At 34.3% G+C, this 26,400-nt stretch overlaps 1 protein-coding gene across 1 annotated transcript in view; it reads left to right on the top strand.

Annotated features, from left to right (window-relative positions):
- The window catches only part of LOC149790310 (caspase-8-like), a 32,255-nt gene extending 7,239 nt beyond the window's left edge, over window positions 1-25,016 (top strand). The window contains exons 5-9 of the mRNA XM_089972365.1: window positions 4,897-5,424; window positions 7,668-7,766; window positions 10,097-10,396; window positions 13,961-14,147; window positions 15,876-25,016. Coding sequence (XP_089828491.1) covers window positions 4,897-5,424; window positions 7,668-7,766; window positions 10,097-10,396; window positions 13,961-14,147; window positions 15,876-16,005 — 1,244 coding nt within the window. The 3' untranslated portion in view covers window positions 16,006-25,016. The remainder of the gene's footprint in view (window positions 1-4,896; window positions 5,425-7,667; window positions 7,767-10,096; window positions 10,397-13,960; window positions 14,148-15,875) is intronic.
- Window positions 25,017-26,400: the final 1,384 nt, after the last annotated feature.

The raw sequence follows: 26,400 nt of genomic DNA, 5'->3' as shown, positions 1-26,400 counted from the left end.
CACCAATTTATACTAGTTTTAATTTTTACATAGCAAAATTTGAAATATAAGCAGTTGTTTACATGGCAAGAGAGTAGACATTTGTTTGCCACTTAAATGAAAAGTGTGTGCTTCATATGATATCAGATTATCATAAATGGATAGCGTAGATATCATAAAATAAACATTGCTTCATGCTGACATTGTGAGCTATTTTTATAGTTGCTGCCAATGTTCTATTATAGTTGGAGAAGTAACATTTTTACACCAAGCCAATTTACAAAATTCTGAAAGCTATGTCAGATGGTATGGTAGTGCCGTCTTTTTATGACTTGTATTTTTAATTAATTCAACATGTACTTTCTTTGCAAGGTCAGATATGGTCAGAAACTTATGGGATTGACATACAGTAAAACAAGAATATTGTATATAATTATGATTTCTCAGTAACTGATGATAGTGACCACTACACAACAGCTGGGCATTATAACTGCATTTATTCATGACATTGTCATTGAGGACATGATAAAACTCCATATTACTCTTTCCTTGAAAATTTTATTTTTTAATTTTTTTTTCAACACATCAATTAAATATATATATCATCATTTTTTCTCTATTGTTGACTTCAAATAACATAATCACCAGCTTTAAGTATTGTTGGCTGTTTGATAGTACCATCATTTTTTTGAGAAGTAACACTTGCTTATGACATAGAATTCTGTAACACATCTCCAGAATCACCAGATCAGTTTAAGTCAAACATGACACAGAACATCCTGGCATAAAGGCCTTTCAGGATTTCACAAGTGATGCTAATTAGTTTCAAATATGACCACCTTCGGTTATTAAAAACAAACAAATTGAAGTGACATAACTACTGACCATATTTTGAAGAAAAAAAAATTGACAGCACATCATGGTCTGCCATCAGATATTGCCACCTTAATGAAAGATGCTGAATTGTATGAATGGTGTTGAATTGTATGAATGGTGTTGAATTGTATGAATGGTGTTGAATTGTATGAATTATACTAATGGTGCTGCATTGTACTAGTGATGCTAAATTGTATAAATGGTGCAGAATTGTATGAATGGTGCTGAATTGTACTAGTGGTGCTGAATTGTACTAATGGTGCTAGATTGTACTAATGGTGCTGCATTGTACTAGTGATGCTAAATTGTATTAGTGGTGTTGAATTATATGAATGTTGCTTCATTGTACTAGTGATGCTAAATTATACTAATGGTGCTGAATTATATTAGTAGTGCTGATTTGTTTAAATGGTTCTGAGTTGTATTAGTGGTGCTGAATTTTTGAATGGTGCTGAATTGTATGAATGGTGCTGATTGTATGAACAGTGCTGAATTGTTTGAATGTTGCTGAACTGTAATGAATGGTGCTACAGATGGTGCTGAATTGTATGAGTGATGCTGATCTCCTATCAAATATTGCCACCATTAGCAAGAATAGAAGATCCTTTAAAAGATTTCCCCCAAACTGCTGAACAGAATTTGATCACATGTGAGAGAAAGCATCCTAGCAGGCAAAACTTTAAATACAAATGATTCCAATCTGATGTCAGATTTTATTGCTAGCACTAAAAATAGAAAAGCCTTTAAGCAGCTTTTCCTCCAAAACTGTTGTATAGAATTTGACCAAACCTCACAGAAAGCAACCAGCCATAGAGGGTTTCAAGATATGTAAAAATGTTTCCAACATTCCACTAAGAAATATGGCCAATAATGCTAAACAAGAGAAAAACCTTTGACTGACTCTTCACAAACATGACTCAACAGAATTTGATAAATTTGACAAAGCATACAGTCAAAGATGGTTAATAATTTTATATAAATAATGCACGGGGTGTCAAAGGACGCAATCTTCTGTGTGAAATTCTCAGAGGGAGCACATTGTTTTCATGTAAGGCATCGCAAAGACTCACGTCATTTTTTCCCAGTGACACTTGTCACCCCATTCCTTCTATTTTGGCCAGATCCTTTTTCATTTTAATAGTGTTTAAATTGGTGAGGATGTGTTGGACAAATAATCAGGATGCAATAGTAATAATAATAACAATTGTTTCTTCTGATCGTTACATGTGAATTAGACTAGAGAACGTCAGTATCATTAGAGATTTTTTTAGAAGAGTGCAGAAATAAATAAAAATGAGTCAGCAAAATCTGTTTTCAGTTTTTGGGAAAAAGACCTGTCATGAAAATTAACAGAAGGCAAAGTATAGATAAAAGCGAGAGCACAAATAAAGACAATGAAGAGATTATGAACTCAGAAAATATATCAGAGTAAGACACAGTCTCACCAAAGTTGAGGGACACTGAAAAAAATGACAACAGAACTTAGAAAGTGAGAACTTGGAGACCTAGGTGGGAAAAGAAGTTCCCATGCTATGCGCAAAGACAGACAATCCCATATGTTGTTCAGGGCCTTCCTTTAGGTTTAAAGTTGGATGGTGAGTGGCCAAAGTGTGTGTGGGGTGGGGGTGGGGGTTGGGGACCTCCTGCATTGGAGATAAAGGTTTTTATTTTATTAGCCAGAAGTAAAAGTGAAAGTAACCATGTAGATCACCTGGCTCCTGATTGATAAGGAAAGCCCTCGCTGTTCAAGAAAACTCTTAAAATAGACTTAAAACCAAAGTCAGGTGTGACATGGATCAGTGAATAAAGTAATCAAAATAATGGAAGAGTGTCCTGTACTTGAAGACTTTGATCCACAGAATGTCATGGCGCATTTGAAGAACTAGTTTACAGATGGTAGAGTGCAGGATGATATAAAAAAGGTTTGGACAGTTACTCAAATATAGTTTCTCTCCAATATGATCTTATGAGGCTGAGACTCTGATGCAGATAGGTAATAAAATAATATGTACTTTTTTGTTTTCCAGTTCATCCTCTTGAAAGCATGAGAATCATGAGTTTATGCTAAGAACTGTTAGAAATAGGCTGATACTCCCAATTTTTAGAGTAAAGACTCCATGACTCCTCAGCCTGAAACTCTTTTGAGAGCACTGGATACCAGTCTGCAGTTAGCTATGGCCATGTTACTAACAATGGAAAGTCATTTAAATAGTTTTTTTTATATATCTAAAACAGAATTTGACAAATTTATACAAAAGGTATTCTATGACAAAGGGTTTTTATGTTTACACAAATGATGCAAATCTGTCATCAGATTTAGCTGCTGTTTCAAAATATTGGACAAAAACTTAAATAACTTCTAAATAATCACTTAGCAGACTTCAGTGAAAAATTTTCTTAGCTTAAATATACTTCATATTTATAAGATACTCGTCCACCATCAAATTTGGCTGCCATAGCTTAAAGTGAAAAACCACTTACATATTTTTTTTTTAATGATCAAAATTTGACTAGCTTTGATGCAAAGCATACTGGTGTAGTCATCAGTCAGTACTAAAAAAAGATACTGATGCAGCCAGCTATGGGTAGTGATCTTCAAGGTAAACAAAATTGAAACTTTCATTTTCATAATATATGCAATCAACAGCATTGGAAGAAATTGCAACAGAATGCATACTGCTGACCTAATTTTCCTGGCCAAATGTTTTTTGCTGTTGGCCATTAGACAGATCTTAGTCAGTTGAGTGATCTCAGGCCCACTATGGCCGCTTGTTTGGATATTGTTTAGATAATGGTGTTTGTGTTCTCTCTTAACTTCTCTATCTGAAAATTATTTGAATAATTTGGTAGGGTCTGTGCAAGACATGTCTAACTGGGTGTGTAGACTCGGATATCTCTGGTGGTAGATTACCAGACTACTGTTTGTTAAATTGGGTTTTAGCCATGTTCTGGCACTCAAATGTATGTCCCTGTTACATGATTGGACAAAATGCATTTTACTTTACAAAGTTTAGTAACAATGGATGTCTGAAATATTAATAGCCGTTGCATGTGTATATACGTACATGCACATGCCACCTTTTTTTTGTCATCCATCTGATTTTTAAATGTATTTTACAACAAACAGATTACTCGCAAAATTAAACAATTTGTTTATGAATGTGTCTTTATTCTAGTGAATAATTCATGATTGAACACATGCACTTGTAGAAAGATTTTTTACTTCTTCTAACTCCACTGGTCAGCATAATTTTTGGCATTCCAATTTATTTCACCAAAACCATTTCATGTGCTTTTATACAGGCTCATTTGGTTGAGTCCAAGATTAAAGTCAATTTTAATTGATGCTTATCCCTATACTGAAACAGTGAACTTTTTGAAGAAAATAGTATTAAACAGTTTACTTTATATACTTGCATAAAAGTTGGGTCCGACTGCAAACAACACAAACCCTGATGTGCAGTAATATAAAGTGCTGACAGACCAGGGTCTGTGTTGTTTATTCTAACAGATATAGTTATTAATTACCCTACCCTCATCTCCCAACTAGTTTAAATTGTCATGGTTTACATACTTTTTCTTTTGTTGCTCTCAGCTATTTAAAATGAATGTCTTGAACATGTTTACTCTAAAATGAGTTCCACTGTCATGTATATTTCCAAGATTATTAATGTGCATCGTGTTTATATGATTAGTTTTTCATTATGGGGTGCGACCATTAACCAGTGAGGTCTATTAGTGTGGGATGCAAAACCTTGAAAATTGCAGCAGTTAAATATACAAATCTCTTTGAGATAGAAATTGTGTATAACACCGACATGGTTCCTGGAAACAATATTCTATGCTTTGCCATGAAGGACTTAAACTGTTTTCCTAAAGTGAGGATAACAATAGCACAGAGTTATTTATGTAACTCAATTATGTAATAAAACTAATCTCACTTGAAGCCCTGTAAAAGTAAATGACCAGTTTGTATTGTTGATTTCATTACATCAGGCAGTACAGAGGGAAAAAAAAGAGATATGTCATTCTGTTTTTCAGGTTTAAGACAATCCCTAAAGCCTTTGTCTGGGAACCATATTCACCATGAAGTCAACACCACAGGGAGTTCACCAATACATGAGCCGTTGGACATGTCTGAGTCTTCACAGAGACTTGGGCCAGTAACAGTACAGCCTTTATTACATGGCAATTCCACAGTGTTCCCACATCCAGAAAGGACACAGCCTGGTTACATACCAAATAGAGGGTTGAGTGTTGCACCTCTCACTTATGATGTAATTTCAGCAATAAATACCAATGTAAATTATGAACTTAATACATCGGGAGCTGAGAACACTTATGACAGTAGTCAGAATCCACAATGCCAATTTCGCAATGAGGCATCTTCCACTTCAGAACTGGAAATGGCACGGAAAACACCAATAGTTGCAGCTGGAGTTGCAATGGGTTTCAATTACTCAGTTCCACATAAAGGCTCCCAAGTGGTTCCATCTGGTGCAACAATTAAACAAAGTCAGGAGCAGACAGAATTGTTAGAACGCTACAAAATGGATGCTGACCCAAGAGGTAATTACAATTCTGAGAGGTTAAATAGTTTAAAAGTGCTAGTAAATTTGATTATACAGTCCTGAACAGTACTACAAATTTGATTATACAGTCCTGAAAAAAAAGCAGTAATTTGGATTATACAGTCCTGAAAAGTACTAGCAAATTTGACTATACAATCCTGAAAAAAGCAGTAAATTTGATTATACAGTCCTGAAAAGTACTAGCAAATTGGATTATACAGTCCTGAGAAAAAGCAGTAAATTGGATTATACAGTCCTGAAAAGTACTAGCAAATTGGATTATACAGTCCTGAACAGTACTAGTAAATTGGATTATACAGTCCTGAAAAGTACTAGCAAATTGGATTATACAGTCCTGAACAGTACTAGTAAATTGGATTATACAGTCCTGAAAAGTGTTATTTAATTGTATTATACAGTCCTGAAGAGTACTAGTTAGCAAATTTGTTTATACAGTCCTGAACAGTACTAGTAAATGTGATTTATACAGTCCTGAAGAGTACTAGCAAATTTTGAGGTCATCTCCAAAAAGTATTGGTAAAATGCTTGAAAATGCCTAGAAGTCTTTGAAAAGTGGTTGAAATTTAAAACAAATGGTATTTTCATACTGAAAGTAAATTTACCAATAGATATTAAGAAAGATAATTAAAGTTAAGTTTAAAAAATGTTCAAAACATGATCTTGGAATTTAAATTTCATGTTGAGTCACTTACATGGCCTGACACTACAACTTCAAGTTGGGTTGCTTATGTACTTATTAGTGCATAGCCTCATTCTAGATTGTAACCACCTCAAAATGTAAATGAAAGAATGCTGTATTAGCTGTGCCTAATTATTGATATTGAATACCTAATAAAAGAAACAATGCCTACTCAGTGTCTTTTCCTGCATGGTCATCGTTGTCAGTGTTGTATGGACAATGGTAACTGAGCATCAGGTGCTGATTGGTTTTGGACTTTCTTGTCCATACAATCTGTCTACAGGCCAATCATTCAAGAGGATCACTGCCATTAAAACAAAAAGTTTATCCTATGATAAAATGTAGTCTCTTAGTCATTATGGTGGTATCTTGATAACTTGTTAAATGAAAAATGAAATCTGTCATTTATAGTTTCCTGGGTAAAAGTGTATATCAAGATATCGTAAGTTGCATGCTTGTTACAGCATCAGGTGACAGGTAGTCAGTGCTAATTATGGGTTGTGAATATCAGACATGAATATTTTAAACTTTTTTCTGCATTCAGTTTTATGTACATTTTACTCTTATATTGAAAGGTCTTTATCAAAATTGTCTCAGATGATACTTCATTTACACAGTAGATGTGTTCCGGAGGTTATGGTGTAAACCGAAAGTAATATTCCCAGGAATACTTGTAAATAAAGGAAGTTTTGGGTAAAATCATGTTGTGCCACTTCGTTTTCAAATAACGATTATTTATGCATAATTTTCAACCAAAAAATTAATACATAAATTTTTGATTGCAGGCAATAATAAATCCATAAAATCACAGCATATGGTGCCACCAATGGTGTTAAAATGAAAGCATGTAATTCAAATTGGTGTCAATTGAGTTGAGCACCATCTGTACACTTAAAGAACACACTTTTTTATTATAGTTATGGACAAGAATCTCATCCCATGCTAAAATAAAAAAGACACAGGGCTTGATAGAGATAAAATTACAAGGCATTACAACCACTTTATTTTTCCAATAACTCAACAATGGGTGTGTGTGTGATTTGGATTTTTAACTTAGTTTTAACAATTTTTCAGTCATTTCATTACGATGTCTGCAGTGTGACAGTTTATAGTGATGTCTAGCACTGGGGCATCATGCCACAGACATATAGCAGCATGTCCCACCCAGTTACATTATCCTGACACCAGGCTGATCAGTCCTAACACTAACCTTTTAATGCTGAATGCCAAGCGAGGCCGCTGCTCGTACCATATTTTATAAGTCTTGGTATGACTAGTCAGCGGTTCGAACCCATGACCTCCATCATCTGAGGGAGCTGTCACTCAGCAGTGGAATTAAAGATTTAACTTTGAAGGAGGTAGCCATTTTTCTTTTCTTTATTTGTGATTGCTGGATTGCTGGTGTTTTATCAAGATCCAGAGCAAAGTGTTGGGTATGTTTTGAAAATGAATTAGACTCCATCAGTGTCTTAATGAAGAAGGTTTTGCATCCTGCTGAGAGAGATTTCTCACTGATATGCACTCTTCCTCTATTTTCACAGGAATCTGTTTAATAATCAACAACAAGAAGTTTTACCTGGAAGAAAATGATCCACGTATAAAAAAAATAGAAGACCGGGAAGGAACAGATGTAGATTGTGGTATGTATTGAGATTTGTTTGTGACTGTCATGTTATTTAGGTCACTGTATATATTTGCGACTCTATGGTCTTAAACTCAGTAACATGAAAAAAGTGAACACCAACAAGTTTTGTAATATTGAAGAAATTATTTATTTCCTTGGAATACAAAGTGAAAATTTGAAATGAACTTAATGTTGTGGATTAAATCCCAAATAATCCAAAACGTTTTATCTTAAGTCTAGAAACGTGTTTTAATGAGTTCTGATCTTGAATATGCTGGTGTGCCATTAGCTTTGAATGGGCTAATGTGTCAACATTGTTAATGTACAACAATGGTATAATCTAGAATGTCTTTGAATGAACATACAGTCATTCCAAAAAAGTGATTTAGTCCTAAAGTCTATGAGCAGTTTGTATTTCAAATGAATAATTTAATAAATAAATCTTTATTTAATCATAACTGAACACAACTGAAAGACTGACTCCATTAGACAGATTTTTAAGCAGAAATGAGTAATTCTGATGTAAACAACTTTATATACCTCCCCATTTGATCACATTAACCATTTCTGAAAATATTGTCATCTTAATGGAAAGTTACTCCATCCTAGAAGTAAGGTCAGGTCAAATTACTTAAACTTTGCAAATCAATTTGACAAATGTCATGAGTTTCTGAGTGGACAGAGTGAACAATGTCCAGAATTCAAATCCAAGTAAACATATTTTCAAAAGTTATCTTTAAGTTTAGTTTACACTCATCGACAAAAGTTAGCTATGTAATACAGTATGTCATTTACGAAACGACCCTTACAGTCTATAATCATGGACAAAAGTTAGATATGTAATACAGTATGTTGTTTACAAAACAACCCTTACAGTCTACAATCATGGACAAAAGTTAGCTATGTAATACAGTATGTTGTTTTCAAAATGACCCTTACAGTCTACGATCATGGACAAAATATTAAACACACAACATAGATAGACATAAAAATATAGAATAGTTTTTGTATGTGTTACACATATTATAAAGATTCTTAATGTCACATGATGTCATGCACAGCAAAGGCATATTGACAAAGGCATCTGTTGGTATCTTAGTGGTATTTAACTTCACTCTTTGGTGATTCCATCCAATAAAATCAGTATTTTTAATTATATGTTAATTCCAGGTTAAATATGGAGCTAGTTAAATATCAGTCGTTTGCTCAGCAAGCATAAAATTGAACTTACTCTACACATTTCGTAAAATTCATTTGAACTGAGCACTCATCTTGGATGATGTGTAAATGTCAAATTTCCTAATGAAACTTTTAAACCTGCCTCTTTTTATTACTGGAATGCCCAGCAATGAAAGTCTTTCAACTTTCTGGCAAAGCCTGCATTTAGACAATAATTAAAAATAAAGAAGCTGTGTTTAATTTTTTTAATTTTTTTTTTGTTTTTGCAAGTCTTGGAAAGTTAAAACCGAAAAATATTTTAAAATTTTCATCAGTAATGTATGAAATGTGTAATGCAACAAATGCTATTCATTTGCCTGACATCATCTCACAACATCATGTGTCATGTCATGAGGTGTTATTATGATAGATTTATGAGCCTAAGTAACACAATAGTCATGTTATAAACACAGTTGTGCAAATCCTTATAAGTTTCTCCCAGATGTTGTCATCATGTGCAGTCTCCTGAAAGTCTCATGAAGTTGTCGTCTGTTGAAATGTAATGATTTTCCTGTGGTAATTAGTAGAAAGGAACTTTTTCTAAAAATATGTAATTTTCTATCATCAAAAGTGAAGATAAGCATGATCAGGGATGTTCGTATCTTATTTTATCAGCCACTTTAAAGTCAAGCATCCTCAAACTGGATGCTGTTCGGACACAAAACGTTTGGCCATTTAATGTAGGTAGGCCATTTAATGGATGTAGGCTAGTATGATGAGATTTTGATAGTTTTAGGTTCACAGTGTAGTAATGACTGCATGTTTTGTAGAAATTGCAATTATTAAGGGTGTATTTGACACCTAGATTGTTCTATTTCAAGAGAAATACATGCTACAGTTTATGTTGGAAACTAATGGATATATTGCTGAATCAAGATTTCTTATAATGTTATTTCTGCATTACCATGATTTCCTAGATGTCTCAGAATGAAAGTAAGTTCACTGTATGGTCATTAGAGAAACAATGTTGAAAGGTAATGTATTTACTTTGTGATGCAAGTGGGGGGGGGTCCATTAGGCTAACATAGAAATCAGTGACTGAATAAACATAAGAAGAAGTGCACAGGCTTACTGGGGAAAGGGAGAGGGTCACCTTAGTATTCAATATGGCATCTCTTCATTTTTCAGAAAAGCTACAAAACTTGTTCAACAAATTCCATTTTCAAGTGGAAATAAAACATGACCAGACTGATCAGCAGATACGCAAGCTGATGATAGAAACTTCCAGGAAAGATCACTCTAAGTATGACTGTTTTGTGTGCTGTGTTCTTACTCATGGCACAGAGGGTAACGTCCTTGGAAGCAATGGAAAAGAAATTCCCATTTCAAATTTGACTTGTTTTTTTCGGTCAGATCTCTGTCCATCACTTGCAGGAAAACCAAAGGTGTTTTTCTTCCAGGCTTGTCAAGGATCAGAGAAACAGTCAGGTACAGTACATTATGAAAAATATGGATTGACAGTTATGCAAATGTATTGCATGTATTGCAACAGTGTATTGCCATATGTGGTTCATTGATACATGCTACCTTAATTCTCATGCATGCATTACACTTGGTAGGTAAGGGTAAAGGGATCAATTACACTCATCATTTCAGGCATCAATTAGAAGTCTCTTGTCCATTTTGTGGACTCCTAATTATACAGTTAAACGTGTCCTAAAATGGATTTATAGCAAAAGGCAATTGAACCTATAGCAAATTTAAATAAAACCTTCAGCATGGTGTAACATGGGCCTGACTCTAAATTTAACACGTTCACTATTCAGTACCTGTCAGTGGCAACCGCATAGGAATAAGTGGAAATGGGGAATACACTCTGTATATATTGCTGAAGATTGAAGTCTTGCATCAAAAATGGAGGACAAATATATACACAGAATCTACAGAATACTGGACTTAATGAAATCTTGAAAACTATTTGTTTTGTGTGATTTTCAATCCAACTTTCTGTGAACTAAAATTTGAGCTACTTCTAGTCCAAGGTTTCGATCAAAATGAGTCGCTTGTTTCTTAAGCAAGTTTAATACCTATAATGCACATGGTAAAACATAAATATAATATTTTATCTATTTGAAGACTACGTTAGAAATGCAAGCAAAAATTAAATATAGTTATTACCGAAATATAATAAATAGGAATGTTGCAACAAGAGGAAATGAACTTCTACAGCCATTGGAAGAATTGTTTCCTTGGCTCTGTACTTAACTGGTACATGTACCACCATTGTCTGAAAACATCAGTGTTATCTGTAATTCATTACTTATACATGTACTACAGTTGTCTTCAGATATCAGTGTCATCTGTAATTCATTACTTATGCATGTACTGCAGTTGTCTGTAGATATCAGTGTCATCTGTAATTCATTACTTATGCATGTGCTACAGTTGTCTGTAGATATCAGTGTTATCTGTAATTCATTACTTATGCATGTACTACATTTGTCTGCAGATATCAGTGTCATCTGTAATTCATTACTTATGCATGTACTGCAGTTGTCTTCAGATATCAGTGTCATCTGTAATTCATTACTTATGCATGTACTGCAGTTGTCTGTAGATATCAGTGTCATCTGTAATTCATTACTTATGCATGTACTACAGTTGTCCGCAGATATCAGTGTCATCTGTAATTCATTACTTACGCATGTACTACAGTTGTCTGCAGATATCAGTGTCATCTGTAATTCATTGATTATGCATGTACTACAGTTGTCTGCAGATATCATTATCATCTGTAATTGTTTACTTAATACATGTACTACAGTTGTCTGCAGATATCAGTGTCATCTGTAATTTATTACTTATGCATGTACTTCAGCTGTCTGCAGATATCATTATCATCTGTAATTGTTTACTTAATACATGCACCACAGTTGTCTGCAAATATCATTATTTATTTTAAGGATGTTGAAACACCTGACATAAAACTAAGTGTCATGCTTGATACATGACTTTTTACTCCTAAAACCCTGACACTTGTTTTGATAAACATTTTCAGCCATATTCACAAATAGAAGAGAAAAACACTTCAGTATATGCCTCTTACATGTAGCATATGTAAATGGTGAACAGTCATGATTGCAATGGATGTAAAACTATCTTTTAGGTTGTTTGAATATCAGCAATTAAAAGGCAAAGAGGTCAGGTATAAACCACTATTTCATTTATTACTTAATAGGCAAGTGTATTGTGTTTGATGACTACTGTGGGTGAACCCATTAGGCTAATTTACATAGGTAAATATCATAAAATGCAGCAACCCATTATTGATAAATCAAAATGCTGTTACCTTCTACTTTAGGACAACACAAATTATTACGTATAATTGCTTTGAATGAGAATGTTTAAGCCATCTGTATTAAAGATTATTAACAAGTTTGTGAACAGTGTTAATGTTTCTCTTAGGTTGGATTTTATTCCATATATATGAAACGGAAAGCATGATTATTTCAGTTGTCAGAATAGTGTTCAAATGTGATTTAGTTTTGAAGGTGACTTAGGAAGAAGTTAGCTATCAGAAAAGTCCAGCAGAAATAAATTTCAGAACTTATGGTTGTCTGAGATTTACTTTGTTAAGCACTTTAGCAAAATGGGGTCGGGGCAGTTAATTCCCATTTATACCATGCCTGTCGATATGAGCACCACCTGTATGTAACATATTCAGCATACTGAACTGAACATTCCGATTAGTTCTCTTTATTATTATTTATTATCTTAATCTTTTTACAACACTACTAATTAATGGTGTTTGGGATGACTTTAGCCATAAAATAGATTGATCAAAAGACAATCATAGGCACACACTTATGGTTGCACAGTTGATTTGTGTTGATAAAGCATTGCCACCTGCACTGGAAAGAGGCATTTATTACTGCTGTATTACCTGTGACGCCCCCCCCCCCCCTGCTAAACTTGAACATATTATGCACCAGTACCATCCTTTCGCTAGTGAGTGTAATGATGAACATTGGTGACATTTGCATTATCTTCAAACCTCTTACTGAACCCTTTCGAATCTGTATATAAAGTGTAACAATTGTTCTGTGACAAAATACTATTAAAAAAAGCAGAAAGTTTCAGTATATGACAATCTGAGTCCAGGCTTGTGGAATTTGAGTCAGGGCTTGTGATGTTTTTTATGGTCACCTGCCCTGGACCTGTATCTAAGGAATTTTCTTCGAGTACTGATGACTAAATGCAGACAGCATGTGCAGTGGAAATTCCAATACTAATTGGCTCCAACTGCATGTGTCTTTGTGGGTTATTTTCTGCAACATATTAAGTGTATGTTTGGTATATGGTTCCCATTTAAGAAAATTGTCATTTATATAAAGGTCAAACATGGGAAAGTATAAAATTGTTGTTGTTTTTGTTGTAGGGTTTAATGCCATTGTTCAGCACAAGACAGGCTATACATGGCAGCCAGTATAAATGGTGGAGGAAGAACCTGGGAAAAGTCCAGAAAGAACCACCAACCCACAAGAAGCTACTGGCAACCTTTTTCACTTACCCACATTGGCCGAATCCAAGACCCAAACCCACACAGACAGAGGTGAGATGGCAGTGATCCATACCATTGAGCACTTTAGACCACTCGGCCACCAGTATCTGATGTTGTAAAGCGCTTAGAGCTTCTAAAGATTAGGCGCTATACAAAGTCCTCATTATTATTATTATTATTCTCGAGAAATTACCTACAGTGCCTTGCAGAAAGGGCCAATTTGTACTGGGCTTACTGCATTTGCAATCGTTTGATTAGAATAATTTTGACTGAAATTGACATTCTTTTGCCTGCTCAGAATAACTGAGCTCTGATGTTGTCATCGTTTAATACCATTTTAGATTTGGGAACTGGAAAAATGTACCTATTCAGCCATGTTGATATTAGAGCCTTTTCTACAGATGCAAGATGCTGGTGGACAAACAAGGGTAAACATAGTTATCAAAATGTTTGATACAGCCAACCATTTACACTGTCCTCATTCTTTACAGGTTATAAAATGGAACAGGCTGTTCCTGATATTGTTGAAGATGGACCTAGCCGAGAAATGATTCCCAATGAAGCAGACTTCCTGTTTGGATTTGCCACCGTGGCCGGTTACTCCTCCTTCCGTAGTCGAAGTAAAGGAAGCTGGTACATAACTGAACTTGTACGGATGCTAGAAACATACCATGAAAGGTATGCCTTTCATTATGCTTTTGTTACTTTTTTCTATTTTAATATAACTGCTGTAGACAAAACTTACTTTAATTCTGAGAAGTTCACACATTTTTAAGTAAATGTTTAGAACTTGTATTTTTAACAAGTGTTTCTTTTTATATTGGCAGGGGTTGAAAGTCTTTTAATAAAATCCATTTGCCTAGTCAGGCGAGTGATAAAACGTTTGTCTTTCCCACAGGCAAGTAATAAAATGTTTGTCTTGCCCACAGGCAAGTAATAATACTTTTGCCTTGCCTACAGGCAAGTAATAATACTTTTGTCTTGCCTGCAGGCAAGTAATAAAACTCTTACTCCACCAATATATAGAAGTTGGCAATGCTAGAAACCTAAATTCAGTCATGTGAAATGTTGTTTTCCAAAATTTATTCTGTAACACTTCTAACACAGTTTTAAGTAATTACAAACTGAACCCAGTCTGATCACCCTCTGGCAATTGTTTCTTAGTATTGAAGAGTGAGAGTAAAGTGCTTAGATGAATCAAAACAAATTGAAACCAGACTTCTGGAAGAAATAATAGACTTCAGTCATAAAAGTCTGCAATATTTTTAAAAGAACATTTATTAATTTAAAATTAAAGGAAAAGACAGGTCAGCCTTGAATCAGCACTGGCCAAATTGATTGAAAAATTCAGTAGACTACTGGCAATTTATACTTGCCATTTCAAATTGGGTGAATATATTTTCAAACTGGCAATTTACACTTGCCATTTCAGTTGGGTCAGTATATTTTCAAACTTTCAATTCACACTTGCCATTTCAGTTGGGTAAATATATTTTCAAACTGGCAATTTACACTTGCCATTTCAGTTGGGTCAGTATATTTTCAAACTGGCAATTCACACTTGCCATTTCAGTTGGGTCAGTATATTTTCAAACTGGCAATTCACACTTGCCATTTCAGTTGGGTGAATATATTTTCAAACTGGTAATTTACACTTGCCATTTCATTTGGGTCTGTATATTTTCAAACGCAATTCACACTTGCCATTTCAGTTGGGTCAGTATATTTTCAAACTGGCAATTTACACTTGCCATTTCAGTTGGGTGAAAATATTTTCAAACTGGTAATTTACACATGCCATTTCAACTGGGTGAATATATTTTCAAACTGGCAATTTACACTTGCCATTTCAATTGGGTGAATATATTTTCAAACTGGCAATTTACACTTGCCATTTCAATTGGGTGAATATATTTTCAAACTGGCAATTTACACTTGCCATTTCAGTTGGGTGAATATATTTTCAAACCCTGATCAGATGTCTTTATTCAATACTTGAATATATTAGCTAACAATAGTATGTAGATTAATCTTCATTATGATAATCAAGATCACTAGGAAATGTTAGCATACATTATTTACGACATGCTTTTTTAAAATATTAACAATGGATATTACAAAATTATGTTTATAATCCAGAGAATCCATTTTCAGTAGATTAGTATATATGCTGTATGAAAATTATAGTGTCAGAGATGGAAATCGAAATTTTCTCATTAAAAATATGAAATATTAAGTATAATAGAACAAAATGGTTCTGTTAAATACGAAATCATCATACAAAATAGTATCAGTGATAAAGGTGACTATATCATAATTGATATGCAGATAATGCACAATGCAAACAGAAAGCAGTCAACCCATCTTTTAAAATATTGCTAATTTTTCTGGGTTTTTTATACACAGGTTGGATGTGTTAAGCATTCTTGTGAGAGTCAATGATGCAGTATGTAAAGGGAATGCAAACTTTGACAGGAAAGTGTACAAGCAGACACCTGCACCTATGTTCACCCTCAGGAAACAGCTGTATTTCTGATGGACACACCAAGGAACAAGTGCTTCTGGCATTGCAATGCAAAAAGTTACACCCATGACCCAACATAATTTTTGCTCTTCTATAATGCATTTTTTAAAATCATCCTCTAACTCAAGTGGTTTGACGAAAAGGGGACCTCGAAAACCTTGAAAAGCCTTGAAAAAATGAATTGTTCCCTCAAGGCCTTGAAAACACCTTGAAAATTCAAAATATTGTCTGGGTACCTTGAAAAGCCTTGAGTTTCATGAAACCTTAAGGAATTGATAAATAGTTTTTGCTTTACAGAATTAAATAGAAACAAAAGGTGAAAAAACAACCCAAAAAAAATAATCTCTTGTTAAGTTTGTGCTGGAATGGAAATTTTTCCACAACTGGCCATTGCGCAGTTGTACATTTTGAACTTCCAATTGTACAAAGCCCTGATGTAATAGTGGTTTAAATTTGAATAATTCGTTTGACATGGTTAGCTGCCAGTTCCAGCTTTGGTGGCTAGATGAAGAAATATGTAAAGTTTGGATTATGAGATCTTTCTCAGAGAGCTTTGCAAAATGCAAATTATGCCAGAATGGAAGAGAGTGCTCCTCGGTCACATGCAGCTGAAATAAAACCAAGCACTTGTAATGGCACTTAATACAGGCAAAACAAGAAGCCTTCAGCATGAAATAAATTTTGACGAAAGAGGTATGTCTGTGAGCACAGATTCAAGTTTTAAAATAGAAACTGTGTATTGTCTTAATTTTGGATCGAGTGGAAATAGGACAGACGATAATTGCAATAAACACGATAAATCTGAATATATAGAATACAGCTAAGCTGAGAGAAATATCAATATGAAATAGTTTAAACTTCCATATGCTGTTTTTAAATAAGCGATAAATAAATATAAAAAACAAATATCTTTACATTTTTTTTTTTATGGGGATGAGTGAAGAAGAAAGGAAGGTACTGATAAAGACATTGAGACAGTGACAGCTGCTGATGATGACAATGCATTGAAAGCAAAGATCCTTTGTAAAATTTCCTTTATCACAACATCAAAATAATTTGAGGAAAAGTGAAAAGGACAAAGTCACTAAATTCAGAGCTCTTGAAAAACAGCTTGATGTCAAGCTACAACGACTGAAAAATTCACTCCTGAATATTTTGGACTGTGTAAATAGTGTAGTGTAGACAGAGTAAAATGAACTTTGTTCAGTGACTACATTATTCTAATGCCCAGATGTAGGATGTTTGATATTAATGGGAATGATATCAGTGATCATAATCTTGACTTCTTGTTTTATTTTATTTTTTTAAAATATGTTTGCAAGAAATGTTCCTCGTATGGAGTAATAGTAAGGGCTATTCCAGTAAAACATATCCCCCCCCCCCCCGGGACGGCACTTGAAAAAAACTTAAGTAGGAGGTTGTGTTTCGAACTATTTTGATTCTGACAGTGGAAGGTTGGCTAGGAAAATCACTTATGTTGTGGGTTGTGCTAACAAAATGAGAAAACGCTGGTGGGGTTGTCAGAAAAAAGAAGGAAAAACACACGCATATATATTTAAAATCACGTCTACCCCCCTCCAAGCGGTGTAATGTAAATAAAACATTGGGTCAGAAAATGATGCCAGTACATTCGAGTGCACATAATTTGTACAAATTCGCGTACTTTTAAAGCAGTGATACGCATTCTGCAAATTAATTACTTCAACGTCGCAGATATAAAAGATGTGCTTTGCGCAGTATGCAATTTTGATTAAACTTTTAACTTTAACTTTAAAAGTGCATTTCGCGATGTAATTCGCACTGCCGCAGCTGTTTCACAGCACTTGATGCAACATCCAGATATCTGGATACTTCGGTTCGACATGAATCGCTGTTAAACTAAATTTCATTCGTTCATTTGCCCTGGAACAAGCAGTTTATGGAGTTTTAGCCTTACTTTCATCGATGAAGTTTTACAAATGCGTGTTTCCAATAAGGGCCACACAGGAAACCAAAATGGTTGAATCACAACATGGTTTGTCTTCAATGTTTTCGTCGGCAAATACTGGCTGGTGACAGCTATGATGACAATGAATTTCATGTACATCGGTCTTTTGGACATTGGAAAAATGTCACTGGAAATACCAGTGTGTGATTTTGAGCCTAAAATTGATGTTGAGTGCAAGTCTGATGTACGTGTTGGATGGACACTATGCTGGTTATATTTATTAAATATACCCATGTCTAAACAAGCAGACTATGGGAATGTGAGACTTAAAACGCTAATACAGCATTATGGAAGAGAAAAATCTGGCATAAGAGGCAGCAAAACACTGATTCAAGGAAGTGGATCTTTGGCAGGGTTCATGTTAGTGAAAACTGACAGAGGTCTCGGAAACGCTTATAATCACGTGTATTTGGACGCCAATTTTTTTAATTTAGGTGGGCAGTAAAATTCAAAGACTTGCCAGTCCTGCTTCAGTCACCTGCATAGTGGGAAAATGTGTTGATCAGTTAGCTGTGATGATATTTACAATGACAGAATTAAGTAGTTGAAAGCCCCCTCCCCCCCCCCCCAGTCGTCACCATTATAAGAGTACATCAAAAGAACATGCTTCAATAGCTATGCGGCGAGATCAAAGGCTTTGACTGGCAGCTGGGTGGAAAAATCTACTGATATTTACAGTGCTTGAATTCAGAGGCAGAAATACCCAGAGATGTAGATGTAGTCATTTATAACAGTACATCAAATAAACAACTTTAGCTTTCGTTATTGTGTTCATTTCCGAGTATAACGGAATAAGCAGTGCATTTGACCTCGGAATCATGACATGTTGAGACATAGACTTGAATGAGTATTTTGGGGTTCAACGGCAAACTGACAAAGATTGTGAGATTCAGGAGAGGGCTAAAGTTGCTAGAACTGATAGTTTTAAAGGAACATTATCCAAGTGTAAGAAAGTGTGTGATGCCTAGCTTAGTGCTTTGAATAAGACCTTCCTTGGATCGAAAAAAATTCAGACTCACTCTAATGGACAAGCAAGAGCTATGTCAGTGTTTTAAAGAATGTAGAAATTAAACTCTATGGCAACCAATAGTTCTTATAATTGGCATTATTTTCTGAGAGGGGACTGCAACTTTTCCTGATGGGACTCATATTTTTACCAAAATGGGAGCCATGGACTCTTAGTTTTAAAATCCTAACGAGACCTCTGGTTCAAAACTTTTCTTTTTGGGACAGAGATATCCAAGAAAGAATACCCATGGGGCCATACATGTGAGATGTTGAAATCTGCACAACCATAAAGAACTGTAACTTGTTCAAGCTAGTTATGCATATGCGTTTCAGACAGCAGGCAATGAAAGGAGTTCACATCACAGAATAATATTTGTACACCAAGGAGGAGGAGGATCATATTAAATTCAGAAACAATTAACAGATTAATGCTCATAGGGAACATCAGAGAATCCCCATACAACATAATTAAGTGTGTGTAGATCTCAAGTTGGCAGAACCACTGAGCAACAAAAGAAGAGAAAGACAAACTTTTGTATCGTGCAGATGTCTGACCAAAGGCTGTACATGCTCTCTATGTGCAAAAATTAAATGACATTAAAAATAAGAGACTGAATGATCTGTGTAAACTCAAAGCAAGATGGATAAAAATTTGTCCTGTTTGTGTTCAGTTCTTCCTATATTTATTTTGATCATGGTGGTATTTTCTGCAGACCTTTTGGCACTTAGTTCCAAGCCATCATTTGGTATTTGTATTGCAAAATGGATAACTAAAAATGTATATTATCTAGTACAATAAATTTTTAAGCAGTATCATTAACTGATGATGAAATCGATGAAAAAATACTTGATGTCATTCTGATATATGGATTCTTTACTACACTACTAATCATCCTGATTCTTTTTGTTTTACCATCTCTTTTAGTCTTACTGGTACTAGCGCTTTTAATAAAATTGTAACTTCTATTTTCTTGCAGTCTAAATATTTTGTAATTATGTGTTATTGTCAAAAGGTAAACTGTGCTTAGTGTTGTAAAATCTAAAACTATTAATTAGCAAGGAACTAAAGTAAAAAGTGGACAGAAATTATTGCCATATTACAGTGATGTTAGAAACAACAGAATAGTTGTACAAGATGTATTTTGCACAAAGTTGTAGAATTAGCGCTCGTATTGTCACCACTTATTCTACTTAAATAATTATATCATTATTTCTGTATATTCCTATCAGTATTTTCCCAGTTGTAGTAATTTTCTGATCTGATGTTCATTTCTTGTGCAATTTGTACACATCAAGAATTCTCACCGTATCATTAAAAAACAATGTAATCTGCACCAAATTGAGTTGTTTGAGAAGAAATTAATTTCTTTTACCCATAAATCACTGAAGCTACAAGTTCTTGCATTAAAGTCTCACATTAAATAACATTTGAAGTAGCCACGATAGTAGTTTAGGATGCAACTGTACCAATTTCACCATTGGTATATCCAAATCTTGAATGTGATGGAGGAACAAAGCTCCAAAATAAACACATCAATTTTAGGACCTGTTCATTGACTATGAATCAAGTATCTGAATCCAACTGAATTGCTAGAAATTTTTGAATTCTTTTGACAACATCATAATTAGCTGTCAAATATGGAGTAAGCCTATAGTCTTTATGCCATCCCAACCAAGACCCCACCACAACCATGTGACCATGCCCAATGATATCACAGTAATAATCGCTATACAACTAGAGATGACATCACTTCGAGAATTTTGATTTCATTAGAGCTGTAACAGAGTAGAACAGTACGAAAGAGTGACAGATATTTAAGTGTTAGGGAGATATTTAACAATGGCTATTCCCACCACCACCACTTCCTCATTGGAGATCACACACACACAAAACTTAGAGTACATCCTGAAATCCTGGCAGCATCCATGCAGAGGAGATAACTTGACTATTCAATTTTATTGGTCTCTGGTTATCCCATGGTATTTCTGCTACTTGAACATTATCTTACAGTGTGTCTATTAAGCATGATCGAAAAAGGCTTACAACCATTGAGAGTTGTTCAAGGACTCACATCACTACAGATGTGAAAGAACGAGAACCATACTGTAAGTCAGTGAAGATAAAATAGAGCATATATGTTTGACTGTCCCTGATTGGTTGATAATGAAAGTAAGTTTTAGTAAAAACAATCTTTTGAGAGACTGTCCTACTTGTAACTGAAAAAAGTGAGGGACATTGTTTTATTAACATAATTTCCATCCCTTTACAGACCCGAGTTTGGACGACTCATTACTGAAATCAGCAGCCGACTCTTTGGTGCAGTATTGAAAGCACACATTTCAAATTTGTATAGATCCAGAAAATGGTGTGGCTGTTGTTTTTTTTTTTCTTCACAAAAGCTGTCGTCACAGGTGTGTCTATACTGATATAAATTTGATCATGAGCACTCAAAATTTTAAGTTACTGAATTTTAATATCGTGGTGTTTGCACAAATTTACAGTGAGAACTGAATAAGTGCAGAGACCTGAACTCTTGAGTTTTGTGCAGAAATATGGAATCCAAGCAGAATACATCCAGAAATGTAGAGGTTATCAATCTTGGATTTAGTCTAGCCGTTGCGTTTCACACTGATATGCATATTCACAGAACATTTGTATAGTAGTAGGAAAATTAAGTGAGAAATTTAGATATCATAAACAAGACAAACAGTATGCGGGGGGAGAAGATCATAAGAACAGGCTGGAATGGAGAAGTATAATAAAAACAATAATGAGTAGAAGTGTGCCTCTTTTTTTATGTGTGCAACATTATTTTCTTAGCTTCAGTAAGAAATTTCATCAAAAGGAAGACAATAAAGGATGTACAGTTAACTAAACCAATATGAATTTAGCTACTTAAAAGCTGTATCAAATTGATTTTAACCTTCTGGTCTGTTTCTGTCCATTCTGATGATATGTCCACTGAATCAATATGGTTGGAAAAAATATTTGGCAAATTTAAAAAATTAAAAATCTTTTGGCAGATTATGATTATGCTCTACTTCTGCCTGAGAGATGTGAATAATTTTATTTCTTGGTTTGTTGATTTTGTTTGTTGCTCAATTCACATGTATCATTGAAAAACTGTGATACGTTCTCATACTTTGTTACAAATATTTATTACAGATGCATATCATCAGATATTGGTGAATATAGCTTGAATAAGTTATAACAGTTCTAGTTGGAACAATGAACATTGTTAAGAGAAAATCTAAGCGAGATAAAATGTAAACATTTCGGCAGTGTGTGATGCAGGATTGCTCAAGACTTTTCCATCTCATATGCTCACTATGAAAAATTGTTTTGCACCAACTGATAATGACTTTTAGGTAACTGTCAGAAAGGCATAATTGACGATATTCTAAGGTCTACAAAAATTACTTGAGTCAAAAGTTATAAACTCATACAGCTGTGGCAAAAATGATTGACTAGTACCTTTGCTGCTGTTGCCACGGTTGATTAGTTGGCTGATTCATTGTGGTTTGATTTTGGGTTTTTTGGTGATTTTTTACAATATATTAAGTGGAGGAAGAACCACAAAAGACCACCAACCTAAATTGGTTGATCTGTGACACAAACTCACTCTGTGAGATGTTTAAGTGATGCAAAAGCAAGCATCTTAGTACACTTGGGCACATGGTGCCTTGATTTGATGTTTATCTTCAACAGCTGACATGAGATCTCCGGGGTTTCAGTAGATCATTATGGCCTTTACACCATTTTCAGATGAAGAGAATCTATATATGGCAGCCAGTTTTACTGCTGAAGAAAATCCAAGTCCTTTTGAGACACCAAACATCACTTATGTAGAACCACTGACCTTCCACAAGTAACTGGCAACATTCTCATTTACATATTAGAGGCAAGTAATCACATGAAAAGAATCTTGTACCACTGCCATGGAAGCCCCTCAGATCTGTATCACAAGACAAACATCTTATACCACTCTGCCATGAAAGCCCCTCAGGCCATAGGTATAAGTCTCATATGAAAGACTAGAAGTGGGAGATAGAACCTCTGACAACTGGATTGAAAGTGCAGAATGTTACTGCTAGGCCATCAGTGATGATTATGATGCTGTTGACAATACAGTTAACTGCAATGACATTGATTTTATGAGTGCTCTGGGAAAAATGATTCCTTGACTTTCATCCATTTTTTTAAATCTGTGATATAAGAATGTTTGACTTGCTATATTTTTTTATAACTTTATATTAGTCTTGCAACAAGGTGTAAAAATAAGACATCGGTAACTGAAAAAGATGTTCTTACAAGAAATGGTATAGTGTAAAAGTAGACAAATGATGCAACATCACTTCCACAGGCATCATTGTTTTTTTTCCTGACAAATCATATAAGTTTACTAAAACATTTATTGGAAAAAATAATAACAATGAATCATAGAATCTGACCACACATTTAAAGCAATACAAGATTTAACTATTATTCTAATCAAAAGCAGCATGCCTGAGAACAAAGAAAAATAGCAAGACATATTGATCACTTTAGAAAACACAGAGTTTAGTAAGGATACAAATTCATGATTTCTGTATTAGAACAGAAATATCTATTATAAAATCTGTATTCATGGATGTTAAATTAGTAGGTATTAAGGGACTGATCAATGACATCTACAAATAATAAGCCACCAGAGACATACTTGGCTGACAGACAAACAAACAAAAGGACAAAAGACTGATTATAATGAATGAATAAAAAACAAAATATGCAGTAGATTATATGATGTACATGAATTCAGTAGATTATCTCTAGCCAGCTGTCATTTAAATCACTTCTGTCCCCAACCCAATATTAAAATCGCTTCTACCGCCCACTAACCCATAGCCAGAAATTATGTTAAAAAATATACTTCTGTAGGGGGCAGTGTTTCTCGATTAAAACACATCTGATGGTGGATCATAATTTTTTTTAAATTGCTTCTGTTGTGGGTTGGTTGAATTTGAAAGTGCCTTCCCCTGGGGGGTATATGTTTTACTGGAACAGCCCTAAGTATTAATTTGTGTTTACATAGTTTCATTTATGTATCCTTTAAAAGTAATATAATAATGGACCTTGAAAAGCATGATTTTGAACCTTGATAAAACTTTAAAATTTTGAATGAAATTTGCTACTAACCCTGAAAAGGTGAATTTATGATACAAAAAAGAAACAAAGATTAAAACGTTGATGTAAAGGACTAACTTTAGAAATGAAAATTGCAGAATTATAATTCACAGATTGAAAATGAATATGGTTAATATTAATATTAATTAAAGATGTTTCAAAGATTTTTATGGAGTACTGATTTTCATGGAGTACTGATTTTCATGGATACTGATTTTCATGGATACTGGTTTTCATGGATACTGATTTTCATGATATTGATTTTCATGATACTGATTTTCATGGACTGATTTTCATGGAGTACTGATTTTCATGGATACTGATTTTTATGGACTGATTTTCATGGATTATTGATTGTCGTGGATACTAATTTTCATGGAGTACTGATTTTCATGGATGCTGTTATTGCTCTGAAATATGAATTTAAGACCAGATGAAGAAAATGACCTACATGTAAATGATGCAGAAAGCCCTTTCTGTTTCTTATTTTTATGTTCGTGGCAGTCAAATGAGCTTAAGTATTTGTTAATTCAGCTACATTACTGTAATAAAACATAACCGTTCTTACATGTGTATGATTTATTTGAAACCTTTTGGTGGAAAAAAAGTTACAAACCAATTATAACACATTTGTTATTGTTTCAGATCACATATGTACAGTATGTAATAATTGTCATTTCCACATGGTGCTTAAATTGCTGTGTTACCGGTACGAGGTCAGTGAGGATTGAGAAAAAAGTGAAAAAAAGGGTTGAATGAAAGAACAAATAGGGATGATCTATGAATATTAGATTTATTGCTTGATTACATCATTCATTCATTCAGACATAGCTTTTGACAATAAAATTTGAAATTTGAATAAAATTACTGCAGTTACTTTTTTCTTTGTATTTCTGTATGATTCTTAGATTTAATCACAGTCATGATCATCTGAATGAACAATCCATACAAAGCATAGATAAATGCAAATATTTTTACAGTCAAACCCTGTCTGAATGGTCACCTTGATACTGCAGTCACCTGGTATCAATCACCATTTTAATATGCTGTCATGCAAATAATTATCACCTGCTTTTTGCAGTCAGAAGCCAGGTGCTTTCTGACCAAATAATAGTTTCTCACTGCTTTAAACATTCATTGTAGGTGTATCTACATTTACGGTAGTGTATGCAGACTAAACTGTTGCTTCCTGAGGAAGACATTGGTTAGATAATAGCATTTTTATGTGAATTAATCCATAAATATTTCTTATTTTGTTTGTACTAACTGTACTCCACTTACATTGTCAATGTAGCAACTACGCTCACAGTCAGATTTTCAAATTCAAAAGTGGGGTTGTTTTTATTGTTAGTAGAGAGGATTTAAGCAGTTATCGTATTGCAGGAGACAAGGAGAAATATATAGTTCATATAAAGAAATGCTTTGGTGGTTTATATATTAATGTATAAATAAATAGCCAGGCCATTGACTGCCAAAGTATACTGAAGAAATTCATAGAAGTCATGAAACAGTGGCATAAACAATTGAAATAAAAAATATGGTGGATGGACTGATTATCGCTGTATCTTTTCAATGCATCATAAAGGTTTCCAAAGTAGCACAAAAGATTTTCGCATTCTCCAAAACATACTTAGAGCACATTGATGATTGGATAACCTGGGAGTGACCTTATAAATGGAACGAAATTAACTTTGGCAGCTTTTTGAAGCAAATAAAACTAAAGGAGTCTGCAGAATATTGTGCATGAAATAGTACACCCGCAGAAGATTGACCTGCCAAAGCATCATAAAAGAGTAACATTTCTGATGAAGTCGGTGACGAAGATGTTCAAGACCAGGCTAATTAAACAAATGCTTTGAGCTTATAAATAGATGAATGACAACGGCAATGGAATGCAGATGTATGGCGAGGTACTTTAAGAAAAAGCAGTTGACCCACTAAGACAAATTCTTGTATAAAGTAACATATGACGTTGCAGAGTTGCATTAGCTTGAGTACTGAGAACAATTTACTGAGGCTATTGCTAAGGGCAACACAGCAAAATATCTCCAGAATATTTACCCATGTTCATAGAAATTTAATGTTATTTGATACAAGTGCATATTTTTTTTGTACATCCTGAATTGGCTTAATAATGACTGGTGGGTCATCTGAGCTTGTTTGGTCTGTATTCCTAATGGTGGGTCATCTGAGCTTGTTTGGTCTGTATTCCTAATGGCCAAATTGTGCATGTTTTTGTTAATTTCAT

Source organism: Sinohyriopsis cumingii, chromosome 10, assembly GCF_028554795.1.
Source record: "Sinohyriopsis cumingii isolate HCF-2022 chromosome 10, ASM2855479v2, whole genome shotgun sequence".
Lineage (NCBI taxonomy): Eukaryota > Metazoa > Mollusca > Bivalvia > Unionida > Unionidae > Sinohyriopsis > Sinohyriopsis cumingii.
This window is presented reverse-complemented; position numbering and strand designations above follow the sequence as displayed.